This window comes from Balaenoptera ricei, chromosome 2 (genome assembly GCF_028023285.1).
Source record: "Balaenoptera ricei isolate mBalRic1 chromosome 2, mBalRic1.hap2, whole genome shotgun sequence".
Taxonomy (NCBI): domain Eukaryota; kingdom Metazoa; phylum Chordata; class Mammalia; order Artiodactyla; family Balaenopteridae; genus Balaenoptera; species Balaenoptera ricei.
Genome location: NC_082640.1, coordinates 19,166,985 through 19,184,773, shown reverse-complemented (window position 1 = coordinate 19,184,773; position 17,789 = coordinate 19,166,985). Strand labels below are relative to the sequence as shown.

The following is a 17,789-nucleotide window of genomic DNA, read 5'->3' as shown; positions in this document are numbered from 1 at the left end:
TGTGAAGAAGCAGAAACACTAAGTTTATTTTTCTGTGCTGTTATCCATGATCAAACATCTGTATATAGACCAGACATGAAAACTATTTTGAAAGCTGGAAGGCCACATTTGATGAAGCATATTTCACTTTTTAATGAGACAAATCTGAAAAATAAATGCAATCCAAAGAGTATGGGATTTAATAAGAAAGATTTAAAAAACCAAAAAGCCGTACCTTCTTTTCACCCCAGATCTTATTAACTGTGTGTTTTCCTCTTCGGGAACTTGCATCATCAATGACATCATCATGGACCAGGCTGGCAGTGTGGATCATTTCTGCAATTAAGGCTATGGCACGCTGGCTTGCTTGCACATTTCTAGTTAACAGAAAGCAATGCTTTTTAACAGAGACGCCTCCTATAACCTTCTCAGCAATCATCTTGTGAAAACTGGACATCGGATCTAGGATAAAGAATTTTATTTCTCTAAGAGAAACTATATAAAAACTTTGGCTTCCCTACACAGCCAATTCTATCATTTGGAGAACATTTTAAAAATGCACAAGATACCCTGCACCAAGATTATGTTTTCGGGACACCACACTAAGAAGTAGAATTTGTATAATTAACAACAAAAAAAGGATAAACACCTGAGATGTCTGGGTATCTGGCTGAAGAATCATCTTTATGTCCTATAACAGTGGTCTTGGTCAGTTGGTCAAGTTTACAGTTAGGTTACAATTAAATTTCAGGGGTGGGTGGGGAAGATGGGTGAAGAGCATTCTAAAGAAGTGTATTAAAGAACCAATGGTCACTGTGTTCAAAGCTTTTAATAATGTCTTAAATATTTAGTAAGAAGACCTTGATAACCAAGAGAGCTGGAATTCATAATTCCAATTGGCTATTGATATTGGTTACCAATATGAATTGATAATTCATATTGGAATATGAATTCCAATTCAAATTTAACCTGTGCATTAGAAATTTAAACTTTCATTTCCCAGATTTAACACAAAATACAGGAGAAACATTCCCAAGATGATACCTGGATGTGACTTTTACAGTTAAAAGGGAACCCCAATTTCTTTTTAATCATCATTATTCTCACCATCATCATCTATGGGAATTTTAAAAAACTGCATTTTAAGAAAATCAAACTGGAGAAATAACCAACTGAATTTTCTGAATCTAAAACAGAAGCCTGGCTCAAACACACGCTAATCAAATGTTTTATTTATTCCTATAGCTTACTTTTCAAATATCACCACGTTCTCTCTTAGAGGGGAGAAAACTGAGAGGGATACTGAAATGTGACTTTTTTTCTTTAAAAACCTAATCTGAACATCTGCAAAAGCCAGTGCTCATTCTAATTCCTCAGATCTAGCAGAAAGCCATGAAAAATGAAGTATAACTAACATTAAAGATGCTGGAATTTAACTACAAACACTAAATCAGCCTGAAGACTATCTTCCCGTCTTGCTTTATATGTAATTTTAAAATATGGTGCTTTGCCAGCAACTCTTACCTAAGATTTTTAGAACTAAACCTCAGAATCTTCCAACTGCTTTTAGCCCAGAAATCAACTGTAAAGTGCTGCTCATTATTTATTAATGTCAGAATTATAACAGTTCTAAACACTTCTGGATCACAACACATTCTTCTGAGGAGGGAGAAGTAAAGAAACAGAGGGGAGGGACAAATCATCCTGTAAAACTACTTTAGTTAATGAGAAAATGGAGCTTTGGATGGCTTCCAAGAGCTTGTTCTGAATCCTTCAGTGAGAAACTCACAGACCCTATAGAAGGAAGCTTGGACCTTAAATATTTTTCAGGTAAATTTACTGGATCCTATCTTAATGCACAAGAAAAGATGTAGACTTTTACAGTTGTTTTTTACATAAATAAAAGACTATTTCTTTAGAACATTTTCTCAATGAATTTCAGTCTGATGAAATATACACTTGCTACTCATTAATAGTAGATCTTACCTTAAACAACTGGTAAGACTTCTAAGCCTTTCTCATGTATTTATAGGTCGGGCACCACTTCCGTTATCACAAACTATGTCAGCAGGCAGGGGTCCTGCTGGGAAGCTGCAGTAAAATGGCAGTACTCACTGAGACACTGGAGTTTTTTGTAATTTGAAGATATTAAAACAAAGATTTCTTAAAATATTTTGAAATTTCATAGACTACATACATGTAAAAATGCCATTTTGTATGGCTAAATTGATGAAATCAGGATTCTTGCTTAGAAAGTTATTTGGCATCGTGACACAGCACCTACATAGGATAAACATCACATTTTAGATGCTTTATCATTTTATCTGATGTACTTTTTCCTGCACAATTAGCCTTTAACATGTGCCAGCTTCTATCTGGAAAATACTGTCACTACGTATCCACAGTACAGCATAATGGTCTGGAACCCAAATTTACAGATCACAGAAACAACTCACACTGTCTTGAAGATGAAATCTTCGAAGTACCGAACTGAGTCATGCCTTCAAAAAACTGGGCACCATGTCTACTTCCTGCTGTGAAAGAGCTGCCACACTTTCCCAACTTCTGGGAGAGGTGCTAAGAAAAACCAGTCAGGCGAGACAGCAGGAGAAAATGAGGCCCCGAGTCTCGAAAGGTGGCTCTGTCCTCCATCCTTCACACCTGCAAGAGCGTGCGATGACTCAGCCAGCCCCTCACAACAGTCAGGTTTTTCCCTCTTCATTAGACTTCAAACAACATTTTTATAATGAAGAATTTCAAGCACAGACGGAAATAGATGGAATAATATAATGACCCCCCACAAACCCTTCACCAAGCTTATGTGTGATTTAAATAAAATGCTTTTTCCTCCTATTCATACTGATATATAATGCCAAGTCTTAAAGAAATGACAAGTAAACCCCCAGTGTGGGAAAACCGTCTCCAAAAAGAAAATCAAACCTTGTCAATGGGTTACCTTGATTTGCAACAACTGAGGGAAGCAGAATTTAAATAGTAAATGTGGTTTCACTTTAACAGAGACAGAGAAGCTTCTATTCCCAAAGCTACAGAGGTTGTATAAAGACCAGAGTTCTCAGGTGGGTTACAGAAGGCTCTGTTTCTATTTCCCAATGTTCTTCTGTTTATTTTCTTCTGCCAATTCTAAACAGAAGGTTTCACTTTGCTTGTGAGAACTCTGACAAGATTAGTGTTTCTTAAATATCATCTCTTGCCCACCGTGTCAAAATCAATACTCTTGAAAATAAAGACTGAAAATTCCTTAGACTTAGGAATTGGGATCCCTCATGATGGGGCTCAGGAACTGTCATTCTGAAGCAGCAGTCCTGGTGATTCTGACGCACAAAGTTGGGGACATGCTGCTCTGTAAGTGGGGGTATTTGCCTGACTGCAAGCCCCAAATGGAAGCTTCTCCTGAGAAGGGATTTGACACAAGCTCAGCCTCTGCTGCCCCCCTGCAGCCCCGCCTCTAAACCACAGGCATGACCTGAAACTCGGAGGCCCAGTTTAAAGGTCTTATGCCAACGACTCCCCAAGTCTCTCTGCAGCTCGAGGGCAGGAAGTCTCCCCTGTTCTGAAAGGCACAGTCACGGGAGGGTGACCTCCTCTTCTCTGACACTTCGCATCATCTCGAGTTTTAAAGGCACGAATGAATACTTCATCAGTTTGGTACTGAAGAAACTCTCTAGTTAAAATGCAGACAAAGTCCCTCGCTGTCTGTCTCTAAAATTCTGCAGGATGTGAACTGCATCTCCTAGCTGTTACCTGATAAAAGTACACACATTCAAGTTTTCAGTATGCTGAACAATATCTCCATGTCACTTAGGATCCTATCGTTATCTGCCACTGAGCTGACTTGCTACAAGCTTGGGCCCCTCAACTACTGACACTGTGGAGAGTGTTCAGCTCCCCCCTGGGTCCGCGCTGCCAGACCTGGCGCATCCAGAAGCGGTCCCTCCAGAGGGAGAGAAAAGCCCCAGCAGGCACACTCTCCGCGCTCATGCGATAGGATGTGAACTGATGGGGTTTGTCCCAGTTTCCTGTGGCCCTGTGACAAATCACCGCAAACTTGGTGGTTTAAATCAGTAGAAATTCTCTCACAGTTCTGGAGACCACAGGTCCAAAAGTAGTTTCCCTGAACTGAAATCGAGGTATCGGCAAGGCCAGGCTTCCTGCAGAGCCTCAAGGAGAGAATCCTTTCCTCACTCCTTCCAGTTCTGCTGGCTGCTGGAGGGCCTTAGCGTGTGGCCACAAGCTTGAAGGAGCCACCTTCAAGTCTCTCCCCTCCATCTTCACATGGCCTTCTCTTCTGTTATGGCAATCTCCCTCTGCCTCCCTCTTTAGGGATACAAGTGATTGCATTTCGGGCCCATCAGATAATCCGGGATGACACCCCCATTTCAAGATCCTTAACTTAAGCACATCTGCGAAGGCCCTTTTCTTGCCATATAATGTAACGTTTACAGGTCCCAAGGATTAGGACGTGCATACTTTTGTGGGGCCATTTTTCAGCCTAACACGATTTCTTACTTTCACCATCCTCTTCTGCTGATGCGCAAACGTTTCCTTTACAGTGATCTGATTCTTAAAATTACTTGATTTTACTTCATCTGTCTAAAATCTTGTTTCTCCACATTACTGACACGACCTTGAAGTGTCTCCCCTTCCGCAGTGGCGTCAGGGTTGAACGCGGGGGACAGAAGGCGTCCCTGCCCACCTCTCACTCTCGCTTCTCACCCTCTGCCCCCAGCCACTGCAGTCTTGTTCCCTTTCCCTGTATTCCTTACCGGCACACTGAGGCATGAACATCAAAGGTGCCTTCCTTCTAAGGGACAGCAGAGTGCAGGAGGGATACCTGTAAGCTCCAACTTGCTTAGCACGTCATTTTCCTTGATCACTGGCCATTCACCTTTGAAAACCCTAACAAGCGCACCCGACTACAGTGAAGACTGCCTTTCTTTGGAGGGAAGAGCGGTTTTAAGCTTGATCCTAACAGTCACGAATCCATCAGCAGTTTTAATATCAAGAAAAATAACTGACATTCAAGAGCCGCAGCTCCTGAATCTTTCAGATTTATATCCAGATAAAAATAGATGCCTGCAAAGTTGCATCGTAAATGATGCAGGATTCATGCTACTGGTTATTTTCTTGCCACTGAAGAAACAGCGCGTTTTGGAAGCCCTGGACATGTGGAGAGTGACTCCATGATGGTATCTCAGACCTGCAGCTTATCCAGGCTGGCTTTCTCCACAGGATCCAGCGTGCAACAGAATAATGCAGCATTTGGGTTTTTCAAATTGAGCACAGCTGATGAACGTGTAGACGTTGACTCCTTCAGTGGTAGAATCAGCCTCCCCCTCGTGGTGGGAGCCGAAGAGTGAGCACACAGCATGTTCAAAGCCCCATAGCCGCCTTGCTCTCAAGGATGTTCCCCTTAGGCTTGGGCCTGACCTCGCCCATGAAATGGACAACCACCTGGTTATCAAAGCCTCCTCTACCTCAGGAGGTATCCCTTATTACAGACTTTACATCAAGATCCATTTTAATAATGAGTATGGACACATCAAAAGTGCCATCTCCTAGGTTAAAGACAAAAATATTTCTCGTGGCACCAACCTTCCTAACCCATAAACAGCCGCAGCAGTAGCTGGCTCAATGACTCAGAACACACAGAAACCAGGAATGGTTCTAGAATCGCTAGTGGCCTGACTCCAGGAATCATTCATGTGAGCTGGTGCCGTGATGACTGTTTTGTTACAGCTTCCCTAGAGCAGGTTTTTGTAGTTTCCTTTGTCTTTATGACAATCACAAAAGTTACTTCTTCTGAATTTAAGATTTTTACCGCATTTGGAAGCTTGACCTATTTACTAATGTGAAAACTGCATCTTATAATCTCTTCTATCTAATCAAATGTCTGGCTTTGTAAACTGGACTAGTGGGATTCAATGCCACTTGACTATTTGTAGAGTCAAGATCAACAGATCTGTGCCCAGTATAACTTGAGTAGGCCTGTTATCCCAATCACTGGCGGTGATATCCACTTTCCAGTGCCAGAAGATTTCCACGAGAAACTGATGGTGTCAAGACTGATGATAAGAACAGGTGCCTTCTATGAGATCTGAGTAGGACAGGTTTGGTTTGTTTGAGACACTAATTGTGCTGTGGTCAATAAGTAGAGCAATTTCATAGAAATCTATTCCTTATAAAGGTCACTTCTGATTTGGATTCTTTGATAAGGTAAGTTCTGACCCACAGGTAGTTGGGTTTTGCTGAACTCTGTTGCAGATTGGGTTCTCGGGAAAGCAGACTCTCACGTTTAAAGTACAGAATGTCTACTCAGAAGTGCCCTTGGGATCACCACCTGAGGGAGGTGGAGGAGACAAGAGGATGGGGTAGAGGGAGAAGTTTCTGCAGTGCAGGCCCATGCACAGCCGCGGCCACTCCATCGTGTGCTCTGGAGCTAGAATGGCCCTTCGTCTGTCAGCCCCTGGATGTGGACTGGCTCAGGTGAGACGATTCTCTGCAGCCGGGGCAACCCTTGAAGAGGCTGCGAACTGAAGGCTCTCCACCGGCAACACTGGCCCGGCAGCTGGGGCAAAGGGTCCTTCAGGGAAGGGGGATCTGGGCAGCGTGGCTCAGAATCCACCACAACTCTGTTTTCTGGACCTTCCAAGTCTGATTATCTGTTGTATGCGTCCTACCTTACCTGACCAGGTACTGTGGTTATCGGGATACATGGAAGAAAAATAAAGATGAAGCCATAAGGTTTTTTGGGCCATATTACCCTTTAAGAATATGCTATAAACCATGTATACCTTTGCGTGCAAACATACGAAAATTTCTGCGCACAATTCTAAGGGGCTCACAGACCACCCCCCGCCCCAGCTTTCACGGACCTCAGGTTAAGAATTCCTAGTGAAGTGATCTAGCAGGGAACACATAATGGACGACGGACAAGCTTAATACAGGAAAAAGAGAAACTCAACAGAAGGTAGTTCCCCCCCAAACCCATTTCTTAAGGTATCTGTTCTATTCTGTTTTCTAAAATCCCCTCCAGGATTACTGTTAACCTATTTAATACACATCTCAGAAGCAAGACGATGACGTCTAATAAGCCTTAGAGGAGCCATTAAACTGTGACTGTCAAATGATGAAGCAGGCCTCTCGCAATTCTGCCAACACCAACAAGCAGGCAGGTGAAGTAGTGGAACGGCTGCTGGTGGCATCAGCTAGAAACAGAGGCCTGCGTGGTCCTGCCCAGAATCTTTTACCTTTGCCCCACATTGTTCTAAACCTCTTTCAGCAAGCAAAATCACAAATGGCCCAGGCTCTCCCCCCGTTCCCCACCCCCTCTTGCTTTAAGTGGCATGGAAGTTAACAGCTAGATATTTGGCCTATTAAGAGCCTGATCCAAAAGGGTCCTTAGGAAGTAAGTATTCTCAAGAAGCTGGGGCTTGGAGAATAATATCCTTAGGCTACTGTACCACCCAAATGCACACCACAGTCACGACTCACATCCCGATGCCTCCATACTGTGCCTTCAGCAAGCCCTGCTCCCGTCAGCTACGGGGAGAACGAAGCTGTAGCTAGAACATCCCTGGAGAAGGCAGAATTGAACTTCCTTTTTAAACTAGCAATGCCTTTTCTGGGTTATAGTCTCCCATTTTTTTCTGTAACCAACAGTTTATACAGTTTCAATGAGGTAAATTGAAGACTTGGACTCTGGGGATAACAGCTGACAGGATTTAAGGTGAGCAATGCAGAATATTTTCCTTCCCTTGTTTTCTGTGAGGGTGATGAACTGTATTGTGTGTTAATCTGAGAAATTAAAAATATAAACACACGCTATCTCTAGACCAGTGGTTCTCAACCAGGGACGATTCTGCTCCTCCGGGGACGTCTAGCAATGTCTGGAGACATTTCTTGGTCGTATTCGACTAGGGGAGGGGCTGCCAAACACCCTACAAGACACATAACAGTCTCCGCGGCAAAGAATTATCTGGCCCCGAATGTCAGCATTGTCAAGGCTGAGAAACCCAGTTCTAGACCATGGGAGAGGTCTTTCAAGCTTGGTTCAGAGGGAGCACTCCTGCTGCCCTGCCTTCCAGGTGAAGTGAAAGTGGTCCTGATGATGGGAAAACGGTCACTGCCAGAGATTTCGCTGCTTGTTCAAACTGTACTGTGAGCACTTGGAAAGTCTCAGGGTAAGTGGGAGGCACCCATGAGCATGGAATCATACCCTGGAGCTGGAGGGGCACAGCAGCGGGGCGCAAACGGCTGCGGGCAGAGGCAAGCATGTGCTAAGAAGCAACACCTGACACTCGTTCTGACAGCATCCTTCAATTTAGTGCTGGCAAACCTTAGGCGTTCCTTAAAGTCTTATCTACAGAGAAAAGGGAATGTAATGCAAATGTTCAACACTAGGGAAATGTATGAGTACATTACGGTCTACTGGAGGTTACATCAATAGATTACATGATGTAAAAAAAAAAAACTATGAAGACACTCCAGTAACATGGCAAAGACTCTAAAAAATAATGGCAATGGGTCCTTTGTCGTTTTCCTTTAATATTAAAACACTGCAGTTGTTTTAATACTGGAAAAATTTACACATATTTGAAACATAAAAGTTGAAGACCGATAGTCAAAATGCCTTCTTTTAAGAAGATTTTTCTTTGGCACGTTTCCAAAGGCCACAGGAAGTCAGGCCCTGCAGCGGGTGTGGTGCCCAGAATCCAGGCCTCACTCATGACTTTATAACCATCAACCTTTGGACTAACGGCCGTGTGTACAATGATTACAAGTATGCATACATCCTGGTATTCTTTACTTCTGAATGAGAAAACTCAATGTGGCTTTGAAAATTCTTTCCAAAATGTTTATTTGCAGCTGAAGTTGTTCTTCCACGATACTAAAAAGCATGGAAAAGGAAGATGCCCAGACTAGACTCCAGGGTGACCTTGGGAACACAAAGCTAGAAACTAATTACCACAAAGTGAATTCTCAGATACATGCTACTTCTTAAACAGGAGACTAAACAGTAACCTTGGGAAGGAAGGTTTGCCAAATATAAAACCAATAAAGGGGAGAAAGTAAATAACTCACCGGGAGTTATTATGATGAATATTACAGGCTCGGGCCATTAGCACCACAATAATTGGTCGAAAGGCTTTTCCTTTTCCATCAAAGTAGTATTCACACATTTCCTTAAGTTCTGTTGTAGATATGAATAGTTCCTGAAACAAAGTTTCTCTGTGTCAATACAGCATCATAACTGCACAGTCAGTGGTATTTCCTTCACAAAACTTTGATTTGATTTTAGTGTATTCATTTCAACTGAGAAATTCAACACTCAGTAGGAAAAGTTCCAACGTTGTATGGCCACACAGCTGGCTGTGTGTGGCTGGGCCACACGCAATGCCTGGCTCGCCCCCAGGGGCCTCAGTGCTGGGGTGGGCACTGCTGCCGCCCCATGACTCCAAGAGATAGCAGGTGGGGGAGGAAAGCACCAGATGGCCAGTGACAGCTGGAGAGAGAAAGAAACAGGGCTTGTTGCAGCTTGGAAGATGGAGGGGAGAGGAGAAAGATGGGGAGTGCAGGAGCCAATGAAGCAGGAGGTCAGTGGGTATCAGGGGCTGGAAGACGAGACGTGGCCAGAGAGAAGAGCAGGGGTCAGAGTTGGGCTCAGCCGTTACTTAGCCACACAAGCCAAAGGTTCATAGGGAAAGTGTAAGACATGGTTTACCTGATGGCAAGGAGCTTCCAACTGAGTTGGGAAAGCAAAATTTTTAAAAATGTGAAATATTCAGTGAATAATATGGTGGTAACTTGAACAATGCCGTACGTTAAATGCATTAAAGTTCAAAGAATGGAGAGATCAGTGTGGACGAGAAAAACTGAACATTTCATGGAGAAGATAAGCTTTGATTGGGGATTAAAGGATAAGTAGGATTTTGATTTCTGAAGAGGAGGGAGAGCCTTCCTGGTGATGGGCATGTGTGTTTACTGTATCTGTCCCTCAGGGACTTGCTGGAGAGAATCAGAGCTTATGCCCTGGGAGCAATGGGAGCTACAAATGGACCCAAAGGACGTTCAGCAGGGCTCAAGTGAACTCAGTCCAGCAGGCCAGTCACTCACTCCCTCAGTTACTGACTCAGTGCCAAGGACGATAATAAACGCAGAGGTTTCAAAGATAAACAGGACAGCCCCTTGCCTACAGGCAGCTCAAAGTCTAGATGGGGGAAGGAAAACAATATTGCGGGGGGACTGCTGTCGTGGAGGTAAGTGCAGCTGCTCTGGGAGCACAACGGGGGCATCTCTGGCTCAGGCTGAGGGCGGGAGGAGGAAAGCAAGGCTGGGGACTGAAGGCAAGAGACAGACGAGACGAGGAGGGTGTGGAGGGGAAGAGGAGGGCTGCGTCGAGGATCCTCCCCGGGTTCCTGGGTGGCAACCTCCAATCAATAGGAAAAACAAGAGAAAAAACAATCTGTAGGAAAATGTGGCGCTTCAGATCTGCCAAGTGTGAGACAGTCGTGGACATTCCAGGGTGCTGCCCAGTGAGCAAAGTTTAGGAGAGAAAATTCCATCTGGACTGGAGATATTATGTGGGAGTCATAAGCATGGGAATGGGTAAACTGAAGACAGAGAGAGAAGAGGAGCAGACAGAACCCCAGGGAACGGCCAAATTAATAGGGGTGGGTTGGAGGGGACAGAGAGGAACCCAGGAAGCTGACTGAAGGATGGCCTAAGAGTCAGGAGAACGAGCAGAGTGCAGAAGCCAAGAGATGGGTTTCACAGAGGGGGTTGTGGTGAACAGTGTCCAATGTTCAAAGAGTCCGGGAAGATACAAACCAGCAGTGCCCACTGGATTTGGTGGAAGGAAGCAAAGGCAGTTTCAGAGGAGAGGCTGGAAAGGAAGGCACAGTGTGATGGCGGAGCAGTGGTGAAGGGGCAAAAGAGAGAGAGAGGCCAAGAATACTGGAAGAGAAGGGGTAGGAGGACACAGGGTCAAGGGATGGTCCTTTAAAAGACAACCAGGAAGAAGCTGGAGCATCCAAAATGGATCTGAAAGAGAATGAAGAGGGCGAGTCTGCAGATAAAGACAGGAGAACAGGGAACTGCAGGAGGAGTTCCTAGGGCCCCGAGCAGGCAAAGGGGATGGGACTTAACCAGAGGTACAGGGATGAAGCTGGAAAGGAGGGAACCCTGACTTCACTGAGGTGGGAGGGGAGAAGGCCAGCACGCAGCAGTGTGGGCTGCAAACGGCCCAGAGCAGGCGTTCAGGGAGTTCCTCCTTCACGGCCTCTGCTTGGTCCACTGGACAGGAAGTGGTGAAAACAGGAGAGTCGGGTGGGGGCTGCAGGGGGAAAGTGCAGAACCCTGAAACGGGAAGGAAGCTGACCAGCGGCACATGCACATTTCTGGGCAGCATCTGAGAATCCACGTGAGGCTGGGGGCCACTGAAAATTTTGGGAAAAGAATGCTTAGCGAAGAAAGCCCTATTTGGGTCAGGCTGGCACTGATATTCAGAACTGGACAGGAAGACAGTAGCGGGAGTCACCGGAGGCTTCACAGCCTCACCAGGCCTGGAGCATGTGATGGATTTGGCAAGGAAAGGTCAGATGACTCTTTGGACGTGTACGTGCTGCCTGTACCTTTTTTTTTCAGTTTCCCCATTCTGCCATCACCCCCCTCTGGATAGTAACTTGCACTGCATCCTCCATGATGCCCCACACTTGTTGCTCAAGAAACATTTGAAACCTGACATTTGGGAATCAAGTCTGCAACAGCACGGCACACATGAAAACCTGCACCGTTTGCTCATAATTCTAAGAAATCAACATTACTTTACAGTATCGTCAAAAATATCTTACCTTCCTGATGTCCTCGTACAGACCTTTCAAGTCTCTCCAGCCAAGGTTAAAAGGATCAGTGTATTTCTCACCACTCCGTGTTTTACTACAGCAGCACACTGCTGGCGTCATGTGATGGAACCTGGAGAGGCAGAAATGCACAGAGTGGAAGGCTGAGCGTTACTTTACTGAGATAACTTCACTTTTAAGTAAGAATTATACAGACCTACGTATACACATATACATACAGCAGAGTATGATGATGGAAAATTTAAGCCCAGATACTTGCTGGAAATTAAGCATGAATACAAAAAGGTCATTATAATTTAGAAAAACATAACAGAATTCTGATCTTGCTCAACAATACATCAATTTTTATAACCAGGACCCTGGGAACCCACAAAATCAAAGAAATATAAACCATGTTCATCGTGTTCTGGGTTTAAATTTTATACAGTTGGGCCTCCATACCTATGGGTTCCGCATCCGCGGATTCAACCAAACTCGAACTGAAAAAAAAATTTATATATATAAAAATATATATTTATATATATTTTTATATATATAAATATATAAACACATAAAATTCCAGAAAGTTTCAAAAAGCAAAATTTGAATTTGCCGTGCTTAGCAACTATTTACATAGCATTTACATTGTATTTACAACAATTTGCACAGCATTTACGTTGTATTAGGTATTATAAGTCACCTAGAGATGATTTAAAGTATATGGGATGAGGGGCTTCCCTGGTGGCGCAGTGGTTAACAATCCGCCTGCCAATGCAGGGGACACAGGTTTGAGCCCTGGTCCGGGAAGATCCCACATGCCGCGGAGCAACTAAGCCCGCGAGCCTGTGCTCTAGAGCCCGTGAGCCACAACTACTGAGCCCATGTGCCACAACTACTGAAGCCCTTGTGCCTAGAGCTTGTGCTCCACAACAAGAGAAGCCACCACAATGAGAAGCCCATGCACTGCAACGAAGAGTAGCCCCCTCTCCCCTCAACTAGAGAAAGCCAGCACGCAGCAACAAAGACCCAACGCAGCCAAAAATAAATAAAAATAAATAAATAAATAAATTTAAAGTATATGGGATGGGGACTTCCCTGGTGGTGCAGTGGTTAAGAATCCACCTGCCAATGCAGGGGACACAGGTTTGATCCCTGGTCCGGGAAGATCTCACATGCTGCGGAGCAACTAAGCCCATGCGCCACAACGATTGAGCCTGCACTCTAGAGCCCGTGAGCCACAACTACTGAGCCCACATGCCACAACTACTGAAGCCCGCATGCCTAGAGCCCGTGCTCCACAACAAGAGATGCCACCGCAATGAGAAGCACACGCACCACAATGAAGAGTAGCCCCCCTGCTCGCTGCAACTAGAGAAAGCCTGCGCGCAGCAACAAAGACCCAACGCAGCCAGCAATCAATCAATCAATCAATAAGTGTTCCTTTAAAAAAAAATAAAAATAAAGTATATGGGATGATGTGTGTAGGTTGTATGTGAATATTATAGGACTTGAGCATCCCCAATTTTGGTATCTGAGGTGGGGGGTTGGTTAGAACCAATCCCCCTCCACCATACCAAGGGACAACTGTATTCCCATTTTTTCAAAAGGCAGAGATCACATAGAGCAGATACTGTGGCACTTAGTTAAACAGCATATCCAATTTGTTGGACTAGCCCACCACAATTTAGAATAGAAATTTACTGGCAGTATGGCTAATAATTTTAGTTGCAATACAGATTATAAACTTACCGTGATATACTATACATATTTGGAAAGGCAGATGTTAAACTCTTCACAAGATTAAAATAGGACATCTATAAAATAAAAGTATTAAGAAACTTGTAAGAATATTTGTGAAAAACTTGTTTATAACACTAGATAAATTAAAACTCCCATAATTTATAATAAAAGTAACCTTTATCTTTTAGTTGTCCATTTAGACTGCAGACTTTAGAAAAAAATAACAAAAAGTTTCCTTTCCTAATTACAAAAGCAATATTCGTCATTACAGAAAATATAAATATGAAAAAAGCAGAAAATAAAAAACATCTATAATCTATCCCTTCCCCCAAAGACTGCTCCACATTCACATCTATCTTTCCAGATCTGAAATTCCCTTCCATTTAGCAAAGACTGGGCAGAGAATAGTAAGGATTAGTGTGGTTTACACTCTTTTAAAGTCTTAAATTGGTTTAAAACAAAGAATAATCAAGATCCCAAAAGCATCTGCCCAGTGAAAAAGAAAGGATTTCAATGTTAAGGAAGAAATTTACAGTTACACAAACACTGCCTATTTCAAGCCACTGTTCCTGAATATACTTGGAAATGGTACTTCTTGAAAAGTAATGTCAACAAACAAGCAAGTTCAGCAGCACATTTTGATCATGTTAATGAGATCAAGAACAACAAGAGACAACTTCTGAAGGATTCAGAGGTAGTGCCGACAAATAGTTCCAACAATTACTGTGCACAGGAGTGGGGACCCACAGATACAGCACCTAACTTGAAGAATTCAGGGACACAAGCATTTCAAATATTACTAATTTACTAATCTGATGCGCGAAGGGCTCTTATAGAATACTTGAAGAAAATATCTTGACAAAGGATGGATTTAGTAGTAGAAAAAGAAAACTAAGGTAATAAAGCCTTACAATGTGCTTTCACACTATTTCACTCTCACAACTACTTGTTTTTATACAGCCGGAGAACTTGAAATTCAGAAAAGTCTGAAAAACTGGTAATACAGGTATGTTTACAATATATCAAAAGAAAAAAGCACCTACAGCACTGGGTGCATTATGTGATTCCACTAAAAATGCGTACACCCACACAAATAAAATCCACAGAAAACAGGGTTTAGAAGCATATAAACCAGGCTATTAAAAATAGTTATTTTGGAATAAATAGGATCGTGAGAGTTTTTTGCTTTATTCTTTTAAAATTCATATTTTCTGAATTTTCTTTAGTGAACACACCCCGCTTTAGACATATTAAAATGACAATAAAGGTTGACTTTGCCAGGCAGGCAGTGGCCAAAGAAGGCAGTCCTGAGTTCTATTTTCACCATAGCATTATATATTCATTAAACCAGTAAGGACATTTATGACATCCCAGGCATTAAAATGTCCTAAGGAAAAAAAGTGATAATCCTTTCCTTTCATTTTACCATTACATGACACTTAACCTACTTTTGTCAGCCTTCATGCGTAAATGATTCACACGAATTTAGGATTTATTATAATGCTTATTCAATCTGAGACCTAACCTCTAACTTGGGGTGAAGAGTTAAAATTACACAGCTAATACAGAGCACTCTTAACCACTGGGCAGTGCAACAGCATAGCTTGTTAAAAGCCTGGAAGGTGGATTTTGGCTCAGATCCCAACATTTCCCAACATTTCTGCTTTAAGAGTACCTTCGGGGGGGCTTCCCTGGTGGCGCAGTGGTTGAGAATCTGCCTGCCAATGCAGGGGACGCGGGTTCGGGACCTGGTCTGGGAAGATCCCACATGCCGCGGAGCAACTGGGCCCGTGAGCCACAGCTACTGAGCCTGCGCGTCTGGAGCCTGTGCTCCGCGACAAGAGAGGCCGCGATCGTGAGAGGCCCGCGCACCGCGATGAAGAGTGGCCCCCGCTTGCCGCAACTGGAGAAAGCCCTCGCACAGAAACGAAGACCCAACAAAGCCATACATACATACATACATACATACATAAATAAAAAGAATGTAAGCAGACAAGAATAGCATTAAAAAAATTAAAAAAAAAAAAAAAAAAAAAGAGTACCTTCGGGCAATGTTTCCCAAAGTGAGGTTAGAGGTGCTCAGGAGAGCAGGAAAGTATTCAAAGGAGTGGTGTAACCGGAGCCACCTAGTGTGCCACTACTAGCAAGGGCAACAACCATCTCAACCAACTCTGATTTTGTGTCTTTCCATCACATTCAGGCTTTTCTCCCTGAAAGCCAACCCTGCCTCCCATGAAGTTACCTTTTTTAAAAAAGAGAAAATGCTGAGTAAGAATCAAGACATACTGACAAGTGATTTGGCACAATCAGATACACACTGGTTTCCGTCCTATCCCAAGATGTTTGAACACTACCAATGAAGAAGTTGAGAGAACATACGAACATCAGGAAAAGTGGAGCTGTGCTGGGAGAGACGGGCGTGGCTTTATTGTTGTTGCTCTTTGTCCTCATGGACTATCAGGCCCTAAGAGACTTGAACTAGCCAAAACACACCCTCCTGAGGCAGACACCAGAAGGCTCATGTATTTACAGTGAAAAATACCACTGACACGAATCAGAAATACATGTACTGGCATGACCAGCAAAGCTCCTCCTTGTCGTCATTAAGGCAGACATGGACGACATCCAGCATATTCTCTCCAGGAAAGCACCCTTTCTGTGGCTAATTGTTTAATGGGCATGGAATTTAAAAAAAAAAAAAAAAAAGGAGCATCAAAGAAAAGAAGTATCAGTGGCATCAGTGGTGAGTGCATCCATCTCTCCAAATAACATCCTCATCTGCGGTACTAGAAATATTTGAAGGCTAGCTAGGACAGTACTGAAATGGATCCCAGCAGACTCTCTTTTTCCCATATTCTCTCTTTACTGTCTAATCCATAGACTAGCCCAGCTGCCATTCTCTCTCCAAATGTCTATTTTGGATAAGTTGTGATTATGTATGCATATGTATCCAAAAGTAGACATTCAGAAATACTACGTATTTCATATTGGGAAATGGTCTTTGATGGACACGGAAGTGTACCAAATGTGATTGAAACGGAAGAGTCCTAAATTCAAATAAACTTTTAAAAAAATGAGCCTTGCAGATGAGAGAACACATACAATTACTATGTGACCGGAGAAGTCTCTAAAACGACAGGAAGTCCACAGACCTTGCGTGGTTTTATGCTTACCAGTACGAGCCTAGCCTGTGGTACGCTAAGAATTAATCACTACAAAGTGCGGCAAAGGACTCACAGAGCCATAGAAACTTGTCAATACACAGGAGCTAAACTGACCGGAAAGGGAGAAAAATGAGATGGAGTCCAAAGGCAGCAGGGCAGAGCGTCAGGGAGTCATGGTTAGTGCTCAGATTCTGACTCTGCTTCAAGAAATCATAGGCCGATTTAAAGATCAAGGTTTCTTCACTTGCGACATCCTCAGGCCTCTTCTCCTTCCAGCCCGTCCAGATGTGCCCTCCCTCCAAAGCAACTACCACAGGACTGAACTCCGGTCCACTCTAAGCATCAGCCCTGCGTTCTCCACGAGACTTTTCCGCCTATTCCGAGGCTACCCGGACCCTCCGTATCTCTGAGCGCTCAGAGCACCTTTTGCTCTAAAATCCCAATTAAGTTGTTGCCCCCGAAGCCCTGGCTGTAACTCGAGAGGAAACACCTGCAGACGCTCTCGACGCTTTACGCATACCCCAGGAGACCACTGGACCACACCTGCGTTTCGCCGGGACCTGGCTCCTCACCGCCCCTTCCCCACAACCGAGACACTCCCCTGTCCCCAGGACACAGCTCTGCAGCCCCGCGCGGGACGCCCACCCCTCGGCTCCGTCCCGTCCTCGGTGCCTCGCCAGCCCTGGGTCGCGTCCCAGCGCAGCCCCGCGGCCCCCGCCCGCCGCTCGTGCATCTCGCCCTCATTCATTCTGCGGCGCCGCTGTCATTGGCGCGGTGACCTCTGCGCCCGGCCACGGCGCTCGCTTTCCGGCCTCACCTGCGCGCGGGCGGCAGCGGCGGCGGCGGCGGCGGTGGCGGCGCGCAGCCCGGACAGTCCCGCGCGGCCGGGGGAGCCGGGCCCGGGGCTCCGCGCCGCTGGCCTCCAGGAGCAGCCGCGCCGCCACCGCCACCAGCACGAGGCCATGGTCCGGCGTCTGAAAGTCGCGGCAGAGCTGCAGCTCCGCCTCTGGCCCGGCGGCCCCTCCTCCCGGCACCCGGAGCCGGAAGT

The 17,789-nt window shown here is 44.6% G+C and overlaps 1 protein-coding gene across 6 annotated transcripts in view; it reads right to left on the bottom strand.

Moving 5' to 3' along the window:
* Positions 1–17,762, bottom strand: part of PDSS1 (decaprenyl diphosphate synthase subunit 1) — a 47,105-nt gene extending 29,343 nt beyond the window's left edge. For 5 of the 6 annotated variants that reach the window (XR_009500441.1, XM_059911992.1, XM_059911993.1 and 2 more), the window contains exons 1-5: positions 17,559–17,762; positions 13,587–13,651; positions 11,850–11,970; positions 9,082–9,212; positions 215–356 (exon numbers count right to left, since the gene is read on the bottom strand). Coding sequence is in view for 5 of the 6 variants with exons in the window: in XM_059911992.1 (XP_059767975.1) it covers positions 215–356; positions 9,082–9,212; positions 11,850–11,970; positions 13,587–13,651; positions 17,559–17,705 (606 nt within the window). In the remaining variant the exon portion in view is untranslated. Of the gene's footprint in view, positions 1–214; positions 357–1,965; positions 2,096–9,081; positions 9,213–11,849; positions 11,971–13,586; positions 13,652–17,558 lie in introns of those variants that run through there. The other variant, XM_059911996.1, reaches the window with a different exon arrangement.
* Positions 17,763–17,789: the final 27 nt, after the last annotated feature.